This window comes from Suncus etruscus, chromosome 6, assembly GCF_024139225.1.
Source record: "Suncus etruscus isolate mSunEtr1 chromosome 6, mSunEtr1.pri.cur, whole genome shotgun sequence".
In the NCBI taxonomy this organism is placed as follows: Eukaryota; Metazoa; Chordata; class Mammalia; order Eulipotyphla; family Soricidae; genus Suncus; species Suncus etruscus.
This window is the reverse complement of record NC_064853.1, coordinates 45,106,613-45,126,703: the sequence shown is the minus strand read 5'-3', so window position 1 is coordinate 45,126,703 and position 20,091 is coordinate 45,106,613. Positions and strand designations below refer to the sequence as shown.

General features: G+C 50.0%; 3 protein-coding genes across 3 annotated transcripts in view; 1 reads left to right on the top strand and 2 right to left on the bottom strand.

The window, feature by feature from the left end:
* Nucleotides 1-12,855: 12,855 nt before the first annotated feature.
* Nucleotides 12,856-13,626, bottom strand: FAM229A (family with sequence similarity 229 member A). Its single transcript, XM_049775108.1, has 3 exons — nucleotides 13,437-13,626; nucleotides 13,199-13,351; nucleotides 12,856-13,095 (listed from the first exon to the last, which is right to left on the bottom strand). The coding sequence occupies exons 1-3, from the start codon at nucleotides 13,601-13,603 to the stop codon at nucleotides 12,993-12,995; spliced, it is 423 nt and encodes a 140-aa protein (XP_049631065.1). The 5' UTR covers nucleotides 13,604-13,626; the 3' UTR covers nucleotides 12,856-12,992.
* Nucleotides 13,627-14,109: 483 nt separating this feature from the next.
* On the top strand, nucleotides 14,110-16,204 carry TSSK3 (testis specific serine kinase 3). Its single transcript, XM_049775201.1, has 2 exons — nucleotides 14,110-14,254; nucleotides 15,543-16,204. The coding sequence occupies exons 1-2, from the start codon at nucleotides 14,110-14,112 to the stop codon at nucleotides 16,202-16,204; spliced, it is 807 nt and encodes a 268-aa protein (XP_049631158.1).
* Nucleotides 15,503-20,091, bottom strand: part of BSDC1 (BSD domain containing 1) — a 43,944-nt gene continuing 39,355 nt past the window's right edge. The window contains exon 11 of the mRNA XM_049775538.1: nucleotides 15,503-18,230. Within this exon, the coding sequence (XP_049631495.1) occupies nucleotides 18,198-18,230 (33 nt within the window). The 3' untranslated portion in view covers nucleotides 15,503-18,197. The remainder of the gene's footprint in view (nucleotides 18,231-20,091) is intronic.

Here is a 20,091-nt window from a genome sequence, read left to right as displayed (position 1 = left end):
CTATCGCTCCGAACCTGATATATACATTTTCTAAATGGGGCTGGAGAGTCATACAATAGGTTAGGTACTTGCCTTACATGCAGAGGACTAGGGTTTGTTCAATTCCCAGTTGTGCACCCTCCCCCCAAAAAGTATATAAAAAGTACATACTTTTTTAAAAGTGTGGGATTCTTTTGGGGGGACAATGAGTGGATCACATCTGGCGATACTCAGGGATCACTTCTGGAAGGATTCAGAAAATAGAATCCTGGTCAACTCCGGATTCAGCAGGCTCAACCTGCCTGTTGTGTAATCTCTCCACCCCATTTTTTCCTTTTGATTATTTTTCTTATTTTGGCACACCCAGTGGTGTTCAGGGTTTACTCTGCTCTCAGGGATCACTCCTGGAAGGGCTCTGAGGTATGGAAGCTCAGCCAGGTGCCTGCAAGGCAAGTGCTCTGCTCACTGAATTATTTGTCCGGTACCCATGGGCTCCATTTCTTTCTTTCTTTCTTTTTTTTTTTTTTCCTTTTTTTTTGTTTGTTTGTTTTGGCCACACCCTGTGATGCTCAGGGGTTACTCCTGGCTATGCGCTCAGAAATCGTTCCTAGCTTGGGGGAGCCAAACCATGGTCCGTCCTAGGTCAGCTGCGTGCAAATGCCCTACCACTGTGCCCCCCACTTCTTTTTTTTTTTTTTTTTTTTTGGTTTTTGGGCCACACCCATTTGACGCTCAGGGGTTACTCCTGGCTGTGCGCTCAGAAGTCGCTCCTGGCTTGGGGGACCATATGGGACGCCGGGGGATCGAACCGCAGTCCGTCCTAGGCTAGCGCAGGCAAGGCAGGCACCTTACCTCTAGCGCCACCGCCCGGCCCCCCCCCACTTCTTTCAAAGTATATTGAGCGGTGCTCAGGTGTGTGTTCTCTTGGTGTTGAGGAATAGGGTGGTGTGGGGACCAGAGACTAACCTGGAACTTCACCCATGTGTTTAAACCCTTGGAGCTTTCATCCCAGCTCTGCATAATACTCTTTATTTATTTATTTATTTTTAAAATCAATTAATTAATTTTTTTTTTTTTTTTGGTTTTTGGGCCACACCCGGTAACACTCAGGGGTTACTCCTGGCTATGCGCTCAGAAGTTGCTCCTGGCTTGGGGGACCATATGGGACACCGGGGGATCGAACCGAGATTCCTCCAAGGCTAGCGCAGGCAAGGCAGGTGCACCTTACCTTTAGCACCACCGCCCGGCCCTAATTAATTTTTTTTGGTTTTTGGGTCACACCCAGCAGTGCTCAGGGGTTACTCCTGGCTCTGTGCTCAGTAATCTCTCCTAGCAGGCTCAGAGGACTATATGGGATGCCAGGATTCAAACCACTGTCCTTCTGCATGCCAGGCAAACACCCTATTTCCATGCTATCTCTTTGGCCCTCTGCAAAATACTCTTTTTTTCAAAATACTCTTAAAGAAGCATCTCTGGGGCTGGAACAATGGCACAAAGTGGTAAGGTATCTGCCTTGCTGGCGCTAGCCTAGAACGGACCATGGTTTGATCCCCCAGTGTCCCATATGGTCCCCCAAGCTTGCAAGGCAGATAGATGCCTTACCTATAGCACCACCTTTCCAGCCCCAAACTTTCACATTTTTTTGGTTTGTTTTTGGGCCACACCTGACAGTGTCAGGGATTATTCCCATTCCTGGTTGGCCGCATGCAAGGCAAAGGCCTTACTGATGTGTTATTGCTTCAGCCCCAAACTTTCACTTTTTGCAGAAAGGGAAACAGGCTCCAAAGGGACAGAGGGAAGCTGAAAGGGAAATCCCAGCTTTCTATTACCCTGCCCCTTCTGGGGTGGGGGTAGGGGGAAATTTCGCTGTGTGCTTGTCCTGCCCAGAACATGAGGTTCAGGGCACAGGGCTCAGAGCCCAGACTGGGCCCTGCTCTCCAGCCCTGTGGGGTTCCCAAGGAACATGCTGGCTCAGATCCCTTTCCCACACTGCCAGTTGGGGCCGTTCCCCCCCCCATGAATCACACTGGCTGCTGGGAAGAACAGGCAGCCCCCCAGAGTACAGCACAGGCACTGACTTGTCCCCCCAGTTGGGAATTTCACCTCCCTCTTCTCCACTCCAAGCGAGGGGCTCTCCCTCCATCACCCTTTATTCTTTTCCTTATCTCTGACCTCTCTCCCAGATGGCTTCTTCCCAGTTCTCAGTTGAGAACAAATGGGCTCAAGCTTTTTCTATCTCTAAGAAAGACCTCCTTCACCCCATGTCCTGCTCCAGCTCCTCTTCACAGCTCTGGATAGAGTTGTCCCACCTCACCCATTGCTCCCTCTTTCTCACTCACAGGACTAGCTGGCTCCCCTCCTCCCCTCCATGCCTCAGAAGCACTTCCTCAAGGCCAAGTTGACCTCTTTGTTGTGCCATCCAGGGAGTTTTTATCTGACTCCAGCTCTCAGTGGGAGCTGACTTTCATGTCAGGTCAATGCCCACTCCTACTAGAAATGCCCACATCCCCTTGTTCTTCTGGTCACTGTGCACTTTTCATTTTCTTGCTATTTTAGGGGCTGCTACCTCCTGGTAAGTTTCTCATTCATTGCTCGTTGCCCAATCATGGATGCTGTGCATGGTCCTCTGGGGATTGCTCAGTTTTCCCTATCACCCTGTGTGCCCGGTGTCCAGCACATCCCACTCATTGATTGTCATCCTCCCTTCCCGGCCCCACAGATCCCCTGGACTCCCCATGCTCACTTCACAGGAAACATGCCCAGGCTTGCCCCTCCCCCTATGGCTCCAAGCTTGGCTGTTTTCTCAGTTTCTTGTCCTAGAAATCTGGGCTTGATTCAAGTTTCTCTCTCTCTCTCTCTCTCTCTCTCTCTCTCTCTCTCTCTCTCTCTCTCTCTCTCTCTCTCTCTCTCTCTCTCGCGCCACGCACGCACGCGCGCACACACACACACACACACACACACACACACACACACAAACTCCCTTTTCCTGTTCACACAGCTGTGAAATCCTGTCTTTTCCAACATACTTAAAATTCTTCTCTTTGGGGGCTGGGGAGACAACTCAGGGATCAGGGGTGCCTGCCAAAATAGCATGTACAAAACCCAGAATTCCATCACCAGCACAACATGGCCCACTGGGTGTGGTCCCACCAGCACTTCTGTTCCAACCATTGAATTATCTGTCCTGGTTTCCTGAATATCACTGAGAGTGACTCTAGACCCCCTGAACACTGTTTGGGAGGCTTCAAATTAAAAGACCTAGACTTGGGGCTGGAGTGGTGGCTCAAGTGGTAGGGTGTCTGCCTTGCACGTGCTAATCTAGAATGAAGCGCGGTTCGATCCCCTGGCATCCTGTATGGTCCCCATAGCCTTCCAGGAGTGGTTTCTGAGTGAATAGCAGGAGTAACCCCTGAGCATCACCAGGTGTGGCCCAAAAACAAAACAAAACAAAACAAAAGACTTAGACTGGAGAGATATAGTACAGAGATTAAGGCACTTGTCTTGCACATAGCTGAACACGATTTGATTCCTGATACCTGGAGCACTTCGAGGAGTGATCCTTGAGCACAAAGGAAGGAATAGACCATGAGCATTGCTGGATGTGGACAGAACTCTCCTATTCTTTTAGGAATTGCTATGCTCCCCAGTGTTTTTTTTTTTTTTTTTTGAGGGGTCACACTCGATGCTGCCCAGGTGATTACTCTGGCTCTGCACTCAGGAATCACTCCTGGCAGACTTGGGAGACCACCTGGGATGCCAGGGATCAAACATGGGTCTACTTACTACATGCAAGGCAAATGCACTACACATTCTGTGATCGCTCTGGTCCTCCTCACCCCATTCTCACTTAGTTTCTTCTTGCCTGCTCCCAGAGAGCACCTAAAACTGTCTTTCCCTCCCTGTTCCTCTTCTTCTTTTTGGGTCACACCCGGCTGCGCTCAGGGGTTACTCCTGGCTCTACGGTCAGAAATTGCTTCTGGTAGGCTCGGAGTGGCCATGTGGGATGCCAGGAATCAAACCAGTGTCCATCCTGTGTTGGCCATGTACAAGGCCAATGACCTACCGCTGTGCTATCACTCTGGCCCTCCCTCCCTGTCCCTCTATCCAGTATCTTCAAGACTGTTCTGGCATCTACTTATCTCAGTGCCAAGGACAGTTCCTACCCCAGATTTTTCCATACATTGGTTTTTTGTTCTTCCATCCAGGGCCAGACCCTTGGAGAGCTGGCCTGGAATGTTCTGTCTTGTTTTCTCCTCTCCTCTTTAGACTTCTCAAACAGGCATTCACCCAAGTCTGCAGTTTTCACATTCCTGCACCCTGTCACTCAGGGAAGACAGAAACCTAGGCCCAGGGAAGTCAGGAAACTGTGGCTCGGCCTTAGTGAGTCGCCCTGTCACAGGGTCTAGAAATGAACCTGAGCCAGTGGTGCCAGTAGACCTGTGGGCAGAAGGAGCAGGTGGCCAGGAAGCCTAAGTGAGAGGCAGAGAGAGTAGAGACAGGGCAGTGGGGTACTTGCTTGCACAAAGCTGATTCTGGTTTGGTCCCTGGCACCATATAAGTTCCCCTGAGAACCACCAGGAGTGAATGTTGAGGATGTGTTGATAATGAGCTGCAGGTGTCTAGTATGTCTGGACAGGGAGAAGGAAGACTCCCTTGACAAGACCTAAGTGGGAATGAAAATCTGGGCTTGAGGACTTTATAAATCGTTAAGCTGAATAAGGAAGGAAGCAAGGAGGCTAGCTGAGGGGCTACTGGTGTAATCCAGGTGAGAAGTAACAAGAGTCTTTTTTTTTTTTTTTTTTTTTTTGGGCCACACCTGGTAAGCTCAGGGGTTACTCCTGGCTATGTGCTCAGAAGTTGCTCCTGGCTTGGGGGACCATATGGAACACCGGGGGATTGAACCTCGGTCCGTCCAAGGCTAGCGCAGGCAAGGCAGGCACCTTACCTTTAGCGCCACCGCCCGGCCCATAACAAGAGTCTTAATGATGAGAATGAGGGACTAGAGGAATAGTACCATGGGTAGGCTGCTTGCCTTCCATGTGGCCACTTGGGTTTAATCTCTGATACCCCAGATCACCTCCTGAACTCTGCCAGGAGTGATTCATTAACACATAGTTAGGAGTAAAGTCTGAGCAATTAAGGCCCAAACCAAAAAACAAACAGAACAGAAATGTGATGGTTAGAGGTTTGGGGACTGAGGTTAGAGGGGAGAAAGGGAATGAGATTAATTCTGGTGTTCTTGTTTCAAAGGATGTATGGATGTATGGACAAGCCACTACTGGTGGGGTTCAGCCCACAAATCCACCTTAGGGTCAGGGTCTCCCCTGCTGTATTTTTGTCCAGAACAATAGGAGACCCAAGAGGATGCTCTGGAGGGGTTGTGGGGAAAAGGAGAAGTAGAGCTGAGTCCGAATGTACTGGAGTTTCCCATAATGGGCCATTTCAGAGTCTGGAAATTCCACTGTTTCTGGATCTACCCTGAGACCCCCAGATTCTGGGAGTCAAATTCAGAAACCCAGGTTTAGGTACTCCTAAGGTCTGAGTGTACTTCTTGGAGCAGAGCCTCTTGCTCTTTTTCCAGGGGACACTTGAGACTGCTGGGGATGAAGAAACTTGATGAAATGCAGCCAAGTGAGGATTTGAATCAAGGTCCGCCTGACATCAGTCTGTGTGCTCAGCTCCTGTGCTATATTAAGCCCGTAGACCCCCTGGTTGGTTGGCTCAGTGAGGGGAGGAGGCTTTGTGGGAAATTTGCTTGTGGTTGGGGAGGCTGCCCCCCCTCTCCTTTCAAGCAGTGGGAAAGAGTAGCACTGACGTCAATTGTTGCCATGGTGACACAGCAACCCTTTCCCTGCCGTCTCCATGGAAACCTGGGGGTCCATCTGTACTTCGCCCCCTTCTTCTAAATGGGGTCCCTTAGGGAGGGGCTGGCTAATAAGATGTCTGAGAGAGAAGTCTAAAAGGTAAGGATTTGAGCACCCCCTTTCTATGGCCCCTCCCCATCCACAGGCCCCGAAGAAGGCTAGAATCCGGGGGTCCTGCTTTGGAGTCTGGGAACCGCTTTACCCTCTAGGATGAGGAAGCAGCACTGCCATTCCCACCTAGGAATTCCTCTAGCAATACTTTCCCCACCAAATTGGGGCCCCTGAGCAGAAGTTGCAGAGAAAGGCAAGGAGTTCCTGAGGCTGGACATAAGTCAGCAGCAGAGGGACTGTCTCTTAGTCATGAAGGGGCAGCTGTGCCAGAGAGGGCAGCCTGGTGCTACATGCATGTGCAATTTGACTGAAACATGCCAGCAGGCATAATTAACCCCATTCTACTGTGAGAAATAGAGCCTCAGAGATGCTAAGTCACTAGTCCCAGGTAACTCCACTTGTCCATGGAGAACTCACGATTCAGACTCAGTTTCCCAGAGGGAAAAAGGAAGAAGAAACAGAAAGAGGGCCGGGCCGTGGCGCTAAAGGTAAGGTGCCTGCCTTGCCTGCGCTAGTCTTGGACGGACTGCGGTTCGATCCCCCGGTGTCTCATATGGTCCCCCAAGCCAGGAGCAACTTCTGAGCACATAGCCAGGAGTAACCCCTGAGCTTACCGGGTGTGGCCCAAAAAAAAAAAAAAAAAAAAAAAGGAAACAGAAAGAAAGGAGATAGAGTAGAGAAGGATGGAGTTTGTCATCCAGTCACTGGCAGATCCAAGTTCAAGCTTGAGGCCTCCTTGATCCAGCTGCTGCAGCTTTAGTTTGCATTCTGAGGGTCTGAATTCAGGATCTTGCACATGTAATGCAAGGGCTTTACCTCAGTAATTTCTCTGATTTCTTTTCTATTCAGACCCAAAATTCCTTTTTTCCCCCCGTTTTCTTTTGGGCCACACCCAGTGACGCTCAGGGGTTACTCCTGGCTATGCACTCAGAAATTGCTCCTGGTTCGGGGGACCATATGAGACTCCAGGGGATCGAACCTAAGTCCATCGCGATCCATCCTAGGCAGATTCCTTACCGCTATTGCCACAGCTCTGGCCCCAGAACCCTAAATTCTGAACTCTGGATCTGGACCTGGTTCCCAGTCTCTGATAGATGTGAGAGTTGGCTAAATGGTTTCTTTTGGGGGTGGGGGAGTAATCTTCTGCACTAAGAGATTACTCCTAGCAGTCTCATGGATTCAAATAGGACACTGGAGATTGAACATGGTCAGCTATATACAAGATAAGTGCCCTATCCACTGTACTATCTTGTCAGCCCAAACATATTTTAAAGGAGGGTTAAAAAGATAGGAAGAAGGGCCCGGAGAGATAGCACAGCAGCATTTGCCTTGCAAGCAGCCGATCCAGGACCAAAGGTGGTTGGTTCGAATCCCGGTGTCCCATATGGTCCCCCGTGCCTGCCAGGAGCTATTTCTGAGCAGACAGACAGGAGTAACCCCTGAGCATCGCCGGGTGTGGCCCAAAAACAAAAACAAACAAAACAAACAAACAAACAAAAAAAGAAGATAGGAAGAAGAAAATGAGGAAGATAAAAGAGAATTGAAAAAGGGAAGGATTTGCTACTTTGACAAGGTCCATAGAGACTTTCTGGTGCTTTTAAATTATATTTCATTGAATAAATGGATCCATCCCAAGGAAAGGGAAATGACTATGTGAGACCTTCCAGAAGGGAGTGCTAGACTATGTGAGTTCCATGAGGTCCAAAGCTTATAGCTATCAAATTCACTTGAAACTGAATCAACATGCCTTTACATGTCTTTTCTGTCCATTTGTGTGAATGATCCAGGGTCAAGGTTGAAATTGGAACCCCTGACTTGACTTCTGGTCACACAGTTCAAGCTCTTTATTGCCTATGAACAGAGCTTGACTTCTAGTCACCACAGCCTGTCCCTGAATGGTTTTCTTCATATCTGCCATTATTTTCTAGTGATCCTGTCAATGACCTGAATGAGCTGAGTCTCCAGAGAATGCTCACCTCTGCTCAATCTGTTCAATGCTAGTCTGCTACCTCCCACACAGGAATAATTGACCTGTGTGAAAGTATGCATGCTGCTTGTAAGGGCTGATCCCGACCATTCCCAGGAGATGTGCTGAATCTTTGAGACAGCAGCACTTAGATTTATTTTTTCCTTTTTCCTTTTTTTTTTTTGGTTTTTGGGCCACACCTGGCGTTGCTCAAGGGTTACTCCTGGCTGTCTGCTCAGAAATAGCTCCTGGCAGGCTCGGGGGACCATATGGGACACCAGGATTCGAACCAACCACCTTTGGTTCTGGATCGGCTGCTTGCAAGGCAAATGCCGCTGTACTATCTCTCCGGGCCCATTTTTTCCTTTTTTTGTTTTGTTTTTGGGTCACACCATCAGCACTCAGGGGTTACTCCTCAGAAATCACTCCTGGCAGGCTTGGAGGACCATATGGGATGCTGGGATTCCTTCTGCAGGCAAGGTAAACACCCTACCTCTAAGCTATCTCTCTGGCTCCAGCACTTGGATTTCTAAACTGCTTCTGCCATGTTCTGTGCTCAAAAGAGAATCAGGAATGAGAAAAATACAAAAAATCACGTTGGTGGGGCTGGAGAGATAGCATGGAGGTAAGGTGTTTGCCTTTCATGCAGGTCATTGGTTCAAATCCCGGCATCCCATATGGTTCCCTGAGCCTGCCAGGAGCGATTTCTGAGCCTGGAGCCAGGAGTAACCCCTGAGCGTTGCCGGGTGTGACCCAAAAGCCCCCCCCAAAAAAATATCACGTTGGTAAGGGCCGGAGCAGTGGCGCAAGCTGTAAAGCGTCTGCCTTGCATGCACTAACCTAGGACAAACCGAGGTTCAATCCCTCGGCATCCCATATGGTCCCCCAAGCCAGGGGCGATTTCTGAGCGCATAGCTAGGAGTAACCTCTGAGTATCACAGGGTGTTGGCCAAAAAAAGCAAAAACAAAAACAAAAACAAAACAAACAAACAAAAAACCCAAACAAACAAACAAAAAAAACAACCAGAAATCATGTTGGTAGGGTTGGTTTCAGCCTAGTAAATGCCCTGGTCGTTATACTTAAGGTATCCTTCCCAGTGACTGGAAATAATCCGTGTCTTTTTGGGGGGCTGGTGAGGGCATACCTGGCAGTGTTCAGGGTTTACTCCTGGCTCTATGCTTAGGGATCACTTCTTGAAGGGTTTAGGTGTGGATTGTTGAAGAATAAACCTGGTTAGCCATGGAAGGCAAGTGCTCTACCCACTGTACTATTGCTTTTTGTTTGTTTGTTTGTTTGTTTTTTGGGTCACACCTGACAGTGCTCAGGGGTTACTCCTTGCTCTATGCTCAGAAATCACTCCTGGCAGGCTTGGGGGACCATATGGGATGTCGGGATTCGAACCACCGTCCTACTGATTGCAAGGCAAACACCTTACCTCCAAGCTATCTCTCTGGCCCCACCCACTGTACTATTGTTACAGCCAATAATTGATTTTTGCTTGCTAAATACAGAGGTCAATTTTTTTCAGAGTCTGGGAAAAAGAAAGGCCTGGAATTATCAGGCAGTGCCCTTGACCAGCACACAACCTTCCAGGGTTTTATCCCTGGCACCCCATATGGTCCCTGAGATCCTTCCAGGACTGATCTCTGAGTACAGAGCCAGGAACAAGTCCTGAGTACAGCTGAGCATGGCCTAAAAGCCAAATATATATATTCTCTTTCTAAAATGTCAATGATTTTCTGAAGTGTGAAAACTGTTTCCAGGGTGGGAGACCATTTATCTGCAGAACTGGATGCTTAGTGCTTAGGCTGAGCAGGTTGTGCATGTAGTTTGGGGATGGAAGCAGCTTCCTCTTCCTGAGAGTCCCTGGGATTCTCTAGGTAAGGATGGGATGGGATGGGATGGGGTGAAGGAGAATTGAAAAGTTGACACTTCAGGGCTTGGAAAGATGGTATGGGGGTTACTGTACTTGCTTTGCACACAGCTCACACAGTTGATCCTAGTCCTGAGCACCAAGCCAGGAATAGTTCTGAGTGTGGTTCCAAACTTCTTTTTTTGTTGTTGTGTTTTTTTTTTTTTTTTTGGTCACACCCGGCGGTGCTCAGGGGTTACTCCTGGCTGTCTGCTCAGAAATAGCTCCTGGCAGGCACGGGGGACCATATGGGACACCGGGATTCGAACCAACTACCTTTGGTCCTGGATCGGCTGCTTGCAAGGCAAACGCCACTGTGCTATCTCTCCGGTCCCAGTTCCAAATAAAGTCCTCACTTCAAAGTAAACTCTTTTTAATAAACATTCACTCCATACCATCAATGGGGCTGCTTAGAGAGTTTTGTATGGCATTAAGGCCATGATGACCTTAGGTTCTGCAGTGCTGTCGACCTTGGGATGAAAGATCAAGTGACTAGGAAGGGACTAGTCGACTTTGCTTCTGGGTCCACACCTAGTGGTAGTCAGGGGTTGCTTTCAGGGGTTGCAGGGATTGAACCTCATTGGCATTTAGACAAGGCAAGCACATTAACCCCTATTCTCTCTCTCTCTCTCTCTCTCTCTCTCTCTCTCTCTCTCTCTCTCTCTCTCTTCTCTCTCTCATATCCAGGTGGGGCTGTTGGGTCAATTTGCTAAAATATCAGGGCAGAAGATGGAATACTCTGGGTTATTGATTTTTGCTTTTTGGGCCACACCCAGCTGTGTTTAGGAGTTACTCCTGGCTGTGCAAAAGGAATCATATGGGATGCTGAGGATCAAGCTCAGGTCTGCTACATTCAAGGCAATTGCCTTATCCACTGTACTATTGCTTCAGCTCCAACTTACTTTCCAACGTTAGAAATAGATTAGGGGCCAGAGTGATGGCGTAGGGCAGTATCTGCCTTATTCTTGCTAGCCTAGGATGGACCGCAATTCAGTTCCCTGGCATCCATTTGGTCCCCCAAGCCAGGGGTGATTTCTGAGCGCATAGCCAGAGTAACCCCTGAGCATCACCGGATGTGGACCCCCAAAAATATACTGGGGCTGAGATAACATGAAGGTAGGGCGTTTGCCTTGCATGCAGGAGGATTGTGGTTCAAATCTCGGCATCCCATATGGTCCCCCACCCCCCACCCCTGCCTGCCAGGAGCGATTTCTGAATGCAGAACCAGAATAACCTCTGAGCATGGCCGGGTGTGACCCAAAAACCAAAAAAAAAAAAAAAAAGATTTGTTAATGTGAACCTGGATAATAGGCAATGGGCATTCTGTGAAAGTTCTCTTCGAGTCTGCCCCAATCTCATTTCACCCCAAAGGATGTACTTGAAGGCTTTAAGTCTGAGGTTACTGAGGAGTTTGCTGGAATTAATCATTTGAAGGATACAGGGCAGGTCTGTCAATGCAGTTCCTTTACTTAAAAACAGAAACAAGGACTGGAGAGATAGCATGGAGGTAGGGCATTTGCCTTGCATGCAGGACAGTGGTTTGAATCCCGGCATCCCATATGGTCCCCCGAGCCGGCCAGGAGCGATTTCTGAGTGTAGAGTCAGGAGTAGCTCCTGAGCGCTGCCGGGTGTGACCCAAAAACAAAAACAACAACAAAACTAGAAACAAGAGTGACTGGAGCAATAGCACAGCAGTTGGGCACCTTTGCACCTTGCACACCATTGACCTAGGACAGACCTGAATTCAATCCCTGGCATCCCATATGGCTACCCGAACCTGCCAGGGGTGATTTCTGAGCACAGAGCCAGGAGTAACAGGTCTAACCCTGAGTGCTGGGTGTGGGGGAAATAAGATACTAAAACTGATTTTTGTTTGTTTGTTTGTTTGTTTTTTGGGCCACACTTGGTGACACTCAGTTGTTACTCCTGGCTCTCTGTTCAGATATTGCTCCTGGCAGTCATGGGGGACCATATGGGATGCTGGGAATCCAACCACCGTTGGTCATGGGTCGGCAACTTGCAAGACAAATGCCCTACCGCTGTGCCTGCCCCTAAAATTGGTTTTGTTCTTTGGGTCAGGTCTTACTCCTGACTGTGCTCAGAGATCAGTCCTGGGAATACAGAGAGGGGAAAGGGGCTCAGAGGGCTGTATGGGTTGTCAAGGACAAAGAGAAATCAGTTTTTGATTGGCTCCCTCCTTTTTTTTTTTTTGTTTTTTGTTTTTGGGTCACACCCGGCCATGCTCAGGGTTTACTCCTGGCCCTACGCTCAGAAATCGCTCCTGGCAGGCTCAGGAGACCATATGGGATGACGGGATTCAAACCACTGTCCTTCTGCATGCAAGGCAAACACCCTACCTCCATGCTACCTTTCCGGTCCCATTGTGATCCTCTTTTTTTTTTTTTTTTTTGGTTTTTTGGGCCACACCCGGTGACGCTCAGGGGTTACTCCTGGCTATGCACTCAGAAGTCACTCCTGGCTTGGGGGACCATATGGGATGCCGGGGATCGAACCGCGGTCCATCCTAGGCTAGCGCAGGCAAGGCAGGCACCTTACCTCTAGCGCCACCGCCCGGCCCCCATTGTGATCCTCTTAATCCTTGAAATAGTTTAGGATGGATAGGGCAGCTTTAACCCTTTCAACAGAGCCAGAAGTTTCTAGAATAAAAAACCGAGGTGGTCAAAGCAATTCCATTTTAGAATTAAACGGGCCTAGTGTAGAGGCCATTTTCCTCATTCTCGGTTGACCGTTCACCCCATCCAGTTCTGAGTTTTCTCTGGATCCTATAGAGTAGAACACACTAGACAAATTTAGGTGGGAGACCGAGAAAGAGGAATGGGGAGGAGTCTGGATGGGTTGACAGGGGAAAAGGCTGGACAGGCAGGGGTCACGACAAGCGAGAAGTAGGATGCTGGGACGATGGGGAGGAGGAAGAGAGGTCTGGAGGCAAGACCTCCAGCTGTTGGATGGGCCGGCCCGATGGCTAGACAGACAAACAGACAGACACGGCCAGCCTCAGGAGTGGAAAGAACAGTTTATGCTGTGCTTTATTAAAATGTGCATCATTCCTTTATTTTAAAATGTGCATCATTCGTCTCGTGCTCGGTGCGCGCGACCTCAGCGTGGTGGCCCGCGTGGCCTCGTTCCCTTTGCAGGCAGTCAGGTGGCGCGGGCCCGGGGGCTCCCGCCCATAGCCAGGTAGACGTCGATGGGCACGTACGGCAACGTCAGGCAGTGGCAGCCGGGGCAGCGTCGAAGCGGCCTGGGGGAGAGAAACGGGCACTTCAGAGGGTGCGGGGAGGCGCCGGGGAGAGCGGCTGGGGGCCCCCCCGCACTCGGCTCCAGCCCTCCCGGGGCGGCCTCACCTGACCGGGTTGTGCTCCGTAGCCACCGGCTCCGGGCTGTCCTGGGATTCTGGGGCGGCGGCGGCGGCAAGGCCAGGGGAGTCTCCGGCTTCAATGGGGAATCTCCGACCTTGAGGGGCTTCCTGGGCACTCATGTCCAGGCCCCGGGGCGCTCTGCGCGGGGAGTGGCGATCAGGGGGCTCCCGGGACGCTGGTGTCCCCTTCCCTCCCGCGCCCGCTCCCCGGGCCCGCCGCTCACCTGACGGAGGCCGTAGCCGGTCCCAGGCTGGAAGCAGCTGCCTGAGCCCTGGCCGCGCGAGGACGCTCCGGTCCAGGCGGAGCCGGGCAGGTGTCTGCGGGGCGCCCGGGTGCGACCGTCCAGTAGAAGCGTCGCATTGTGACCGGCTCGGGGCGCGCTGACCTCATAGAGCCCGTTCCTTCCGACGGGGAACCCGCGGTGGACAAGGCGCCAGCCACGGGTGCAAGCCCGGAGCGGGAGGCCCGTAGCCATGGCTCCGTGCGACTGGGCCACGCACACCCCCCAGCAGCGGCCCGATGGGGACAGGGGCTCAGGGCAAAGCGTCCACCCAGAAGGAACCCGCTATGGGCGGGGAGGGACGGACACCCCGGCGTCCGGCCGGCTCTGGGTTTGGTGCAGATAGCAGTGAGGGCGGGCAGGGGCACGGCCCATTTTGGCTAAGGGTCACACAGCATTTACATCATAATTGGGCAGTTTAAAAAATGTCTCCCTCTCCCTGCCCACCACCCCGCGGCTGCTGTGTGGAGACGGAGAATGTTCTAGCGCTGGGGCAGCTGCGGATGAAGTCCTTGGGGGGAAAAGGAGCAGGCCAAGGGCGATGGTGGAGTAGAGCTGCCTCTCAGAGGCAGCATGAGCTGAGAGGGTGACAGGAAGGAAGGAGGCGCAGGACAGCATGGAGGACTTTCTACTCTCCAATGGGTACCAGCTGGGCAAGACCATTGGGGAAGGGACCTATTCAAAAGTCAAAGAAGCATTTTCCAAAAAACAACAAAGAAAAGTGGCAATTAAAATTATAGACAAGATGGGAGGGCCAGAAGGTGAGCTGGGTCCTCTTGGGAAGTGGGGGGCAGTTGAGGTGGGCGGATGTGGCGCCAGCAGAAGGGTCCTTGGCCGCACGCCTTAAACTGGAACCACATGGAAAGTGAGGCTTTGGCTCTGGGGTAGGTCAATGGGAACGGGAGGCTGGGAGTCCAGGTTCACACCACCACCTGAAACCAGGATTAGAAGTGGGGCTGGAGGGGCAGGATCCGTGGTGCAGAGGTAGAAAGTTTGCCTTGCAAATGGGGGCCTGCATTTCATTAAGAGGCCTTTCCTTGGGGCCAGAGAGATAGCATGGAGGTAAGGCGTTTGCCTTGCATGTAGAAGGTCGGTGGTTCGAATCCTGGCATCCCATATGGTTTCCTGAGCTTGTCAGGAGTGATTTCTGAGCATAGAGCCAGGAGTAACCCCTGACACTGCCAGGTGTGATCCCAAAATCAACAAAAAACAAACAAAAGTCCTTTTCCAGAGGTGAGGGCCAAGCTAGCAGAGCAGGGGACAGGAGCTATGTCAAAGTAGGCAGAGATGGGAAAAAAAACAGGCCTCAAGAAAGGTGTGTGGGTCCAGGAGGGGAGGAAGGAGTTGGCACACCTCACTAGCTTAATCATGCTTCCTGACCTGAGTCAATGACTTTGTCTGAAAATCCCCAAAGCATTTTGATACCCATGATCTCATAGGCTGCTGACAACAGTCCCTGAGGTGAGCAGGTAGTTCTTTTGAATAATGCATTAACTCCAGAAAGAATAGAGATGAACATTTGCAAGGTGAGTATCTCAAACAGGTAGATATTTACAAGGGTACCACTGGGGTTGGAGATGGCACAGCAAGTCAGGCACTTGCAAGTCGCAGCAGATCTGCTGCTGCCCTCGGCTTGATCACCTGCATCTCATATGATCCCTAAGCACTGCTAGGAGAAATTCCTGAGTGCAGAGCCAAGAGTAACCCCTGAGCATCATTGGTATGGCTCAGCCCTCTCAAAAGGAAACCATAACCCAAGAACCAGACCTGGTGGGTACAGAGACAGAAAGTAGGAAACAAGGGCCCAGAGAGATAGCACAGCGGCTTTTGCCTTGCAAGCAGCCGATCTAGGACCTAAGGTGGTTGGTTCGAATCCCGGTGTCCCATATGGTCCCCCGTGCCTGCCAGGAGCTATTTCTGAGCAAATAGCCAGGAGTAATCCCTGAGTGATGCCGGGTGTGGCCCCCAAAACAAACAAACAAAAAAGAAAGTAGGAAACATGATGCTAGTTCTCGATTTGAGACCCTTTCTTTTCCCTTATTTTCTCAGAGTTTATCCAGAGATTTCTGCCTCGGGAACTCCAGATTGTCCGTACCCTGAACCATAAGAACATCATTCAGGTGTACGAGATGCTGGAATCTTCTGATGGGAAAATCTACCTGGTGATGGAGCTGGCAGAGGGAGGGGATGTTTTTGACTGCGTGCTGAATGAAGGGCCGCTGCCTGAGAGCCGGGCCAAGGCCCTCTTCCGCCAGATGGTTGAGGCCATTCGCTACTGCCACAGCTGTGGTGTGGCCCACCGGGACCTCAAGTGTGAGAACGCTTTGTTGCAGGGCTTCAACCTGAAGCTGACTGACTTTGGCTTCGCCAAGGTGTTGCCCAAGTCACGCAGAGAGTTGAGCCAGACCTTCTGCGGCAGCACAGCCTACGCCGCCCCTGAGGTGCTGCAGGGGATTCCTCACGATAGCAAGAAGGGCGACGTGTGGAGCATGGGCGTGGTCCTGTACGTCATGCTCTGTGCCAGCCTACCTTTTGACGACACAGACATTCCCAAGATGCTGTGGCAGCAGCAGAGGGGGGTGTCCTTCCCTACTCATCTTGGTATCTCGGCCGAATGCCAGGACCTGCTCAAGCGACTCCTGGAACCAGACATGATCCTCCGGCCTTCAATTGAAGAAGTTAGTTGGCATCCATGGCTAGCAAGCACTTGATAAATGCAATGGCAAGTCCTCCCCAATAAAGCAAGGGGAGAAAGCAAATCCAAAAACTTGCTTCTAAAATGGTGATATATATTTTACACTTTCAGTTTACTTATCCAAAAGCTGATTTATACCTTTTCTAGCCTTGCTCCTCTTTCCCTTAAAAAGATCCATGGACCAAAGGGTCTCAGATTTCATTTTTATGAGCCCTGACAGGTGATTTTCATACTGGTGCTTAACTAAAGCTAATTAAAACTGGACCCCAGAATCAAACACGGGAAGGAGAGGCAAGGAGAGCAGAAAAATGACAGAGCAACTGAAACCCACACTTTTGCTGCAACTTCCTTTCCAAATAAAAGCAGAAGCTCCTGACTCATTGTCTCAGTAAGAGGCCTATTGGGGCCCTGTCCCTTATCCCAAAAAGAGAAGCCAGTAAAAAGGGCAAGGGGTTATACTCAGAATCCAGACTGTCCCTTCCTGGGGTCTCAGGTGCCAGCAAGAGTGCCCAGTCCTGCCTCCAGGGCCCCTGCTGCACAGAGCACAAGAAAAGACCCCCAGACACCTTCTAGCTTCTTTTGAATTTCTTTAATGCTGTTAATGGCAAATCTGGAAAAGGTTCAGGACAAAGTTCTTTTTTCTTTTTTAATTACAAAACTAACAGCTGTTAGAATTTTTCCTTTTTTTTTCTTTTCCTGGCTACAAAATACTCTGGGAAGATGCATTATAATTTAAAATATATAATATTGCACAAACAACCAAAAGATTAAACCAAAGAAATAATTATAAAGAGGAAAAACCCATCCCATCAAAAAAAAAAAAAAAAAAGATTCAGCATTTTTCCATCTCAGCCCTTACTGAAGGTCTGCCATGGAAATGACTGCCTCTCTCAGCATCCCTTTAACTCATGGGAACACACCAGATTATATACAAGAATCACCAGAGCAGCATCAGAAGCACCAGGGTCTCCAGGGTCTCTGCAGCCCCTCAGTCCCCCAGAGAGGTGCAGTTTTACCAGAGCTGAGGGTGCAAGAGCCACAGGCTGCTCTGTCTTCAGGAGGAAGAGCTTTTGCAGACCAGTCTTAGGAAGCTCCCCCACTTCTGGGTCCCTTCGGAAAGTAGAAAGGCTGAGGCGGAGGGAGAAGGTGGGGTTACCAGAGCTGTAAGAGCTCGGCTTTGATCACTGCTCTGTACCGCTTCAAGCCGGCTTGTGTCCTAGGCTACAGGGGAGTTGAGGTGGTAGCTGGTTGGACAAAGAATCCTACTGGGCAATGCACAGAAAGGCCAGAAGTGGCCTCCTCCCTGTGTGGGGAGGGAAGGAAATACAAGAGCAATCTCTTGCAGGTGGCACAGCTGGGCTAAGGACTTGGGTGTGTCTGACACGAAGAAGCCCTAGGAAGTATAGGGAATATACAAGCCTGGGCTGGAAAGGTGTGGGAACTCAGGGTTTGGTCTCTAGAGTCTGTATCATAAGAAACCCTACCAGGAATGGAAAATAGCTGGGAGGGAAGGGAGGATACCCAGCGCTGAGTGCCTCTTACCCCGCAGAAGGGATAAGGTGAGATGAGCTTGCCATCTCTCTAGCCAAGGGGAAATGACATGCCCTCCTTGTCTGCTCATAGATGGACAGTGCATCTCTTGGTTTTCTCAGGACACTGGTGGTTTAGTCTACACAGGCAGAGGGCTAGAGTTATTCCTTTGGGACTTCCAGAAAATGTTCCAAGAACAATGGGTATTCAGCAGGCTCTTCTGGTGAAAGGGCACATATTCTCCCCTTCAGTATCTTATGGTTGGCACAAGTCAGGGTTTCTGGTCTGGATTTAGTGAGTCCATTTACAGATGTGAGCAGAGGCCAGAAATTGTGACAATCCAGAATCAACCCAGGAATGGGGACCAGAGCTGTGGTTGAGGCCATTTGGGGAACATTCTCAGTGTCTTCCAGGGCTGGTCTGAGACGAGTGAGGATGGTGGGAGGTGCTGTGGGTAGGAGGGAGCAGTTTGGCTTCCCTCATTCCCAGTCCTCCCACTCGGCATCTTCCAGCTGCAAATGGAAGGGAAATGGGGAGCACAGACAGACATTTAGTGCTTGGGGTCAAGCCCACACCCAATCTTCCCTCACTGCTTCCATGTCCCAGACAGCTGTCCTGCAGGCCCTGCACCCAGGGCATATCTGCCCCCTATCAAACTAAACCACTAGGGTAGAGCAGCCAGCCTTGCTGACAACTGCTACGGGAGCAAAGGAAATGCTTCTATCAATCAACATTGAATTCAAGGGAATACCTGCCTATAGAAGCAAAGTTAGTCCCTATTCTTGGCTAAGTAGCCAAGAACAGAGCACTAAGATTGCAAACGAGAAGGCAAATGGATTAGAGAGATCATGGGGTTCTCACAGGGGCTCTAGAATCCCAAGCCCTCACTAAAGCCTCCCAGTCAACTTGCTCTAGTCCTACAGAAAGGATGAGTTGTAGAAAAATTCTTTGGTACATTGTATGTCCTTTTTGTGTGTGATGTTGGGGGTCAAATCCCAAGTCTCACACGTGTCAGGTACACTGAGCCTTATCACAGCACCTGCATGTCAGGTTTAAAAGAGGAGCTAAGGGGCCAGAGAGATAGCACAATGGATACGGCGTCTGCCTTGCATGTAGCAGACCTGGGATGGATCTGGGTTTGATCCTCGGCATCCCATATAGTCCCCCGAGCCTGCCAGGAGTGATTTCGAGTGCAGAGCCAGGAGTAACCCCTGAGTACTGTCGAGTATGGCACAAAAACAAAAAGGCAGTTAAGAAAAACATGCATCAAGTCCCTTATAGCACATGACTCTGTTCTGTCCTGAGTATAATGGGCTCACAGGTCCAAGACACTCCTACTCCTCTCTGTGCTCCCCCTGCCAAAAGATTCCGTTTCCTTTCTTTTTTTTTAATATAAATTATTTAAGCACCATGATTACAAACATGATTACATGATTGTAGTTGGGTTTCAGTCATAAACAGAACACCCCCCTCAGTTTTCTAAAACAAAAATCAAGGCCCTTCCTACCTCTAACATGAAGGAATTGTGGTTCCTGCATTACAGTGGAAGTACGCTGATGAGTTTGATATCTACATTGGAGCCCTAGTCCCCTTTTGCTAGCTGGGAGAGCAGCCTCAATTAAAGCTAGCCCACGCTTGATTTAGAAGGAGAAAAGAACCAAAGTAATAAGACCTCTGGTCAAATAGCTGGGCTTATTGGTTTTTGTAGTGTATCAGTAACATCTATCTCTGCTCCCAGGTTCTGGGCACACTACCTTCTCTAGTATCTTCTTCTTCTTCTTCTTCTTTTTTTTTTTTTTTTTATTTTTGGTTTTTGGGCCACACGGGTGATGCTCAGGGGTTACTCTTGGCTATGCACTCAGAAATCGCCCCTGGCTTGGGGGACCATGTGGGACGCCAGGGGATTGAACCGAGGTTCGTCATAGGTTAGCGTGTGCAAGGCAAACGCCCTATCACTTGTGCTACCGTTCCGGCCCCTCTCTAGTATCTTCATCTATCTTCATCTATTATGGCATACAAGTGGACAGTGATCAATTCTATGCTTTAGATGGGGAAAACAGAGGCTCAAATGACTTATCTAAGAACACAGTGTCTTGAAGGCAAGAAATCTGCTCAGGTACCATACCTGGGACTCATTAATGGACAGGGTTTGACATTTATTTTCAATAGTTCCTAAGGTGATTATGTTACAGAGCTAATGTCAAGAACTCTCCCATGTACCCACCGACAATAAGGGGACACAAGCTATGAATAGGCTATTTAGAACCTGCCTGGGAGGCCCATCTCCCTTCCTGTGGCCTGCCACCAGAGAGGAGCCTGGACCACCCATGGGAACAGCGGGCTTGGTAGAAGAGTTCTCAGACCCTCAGATCT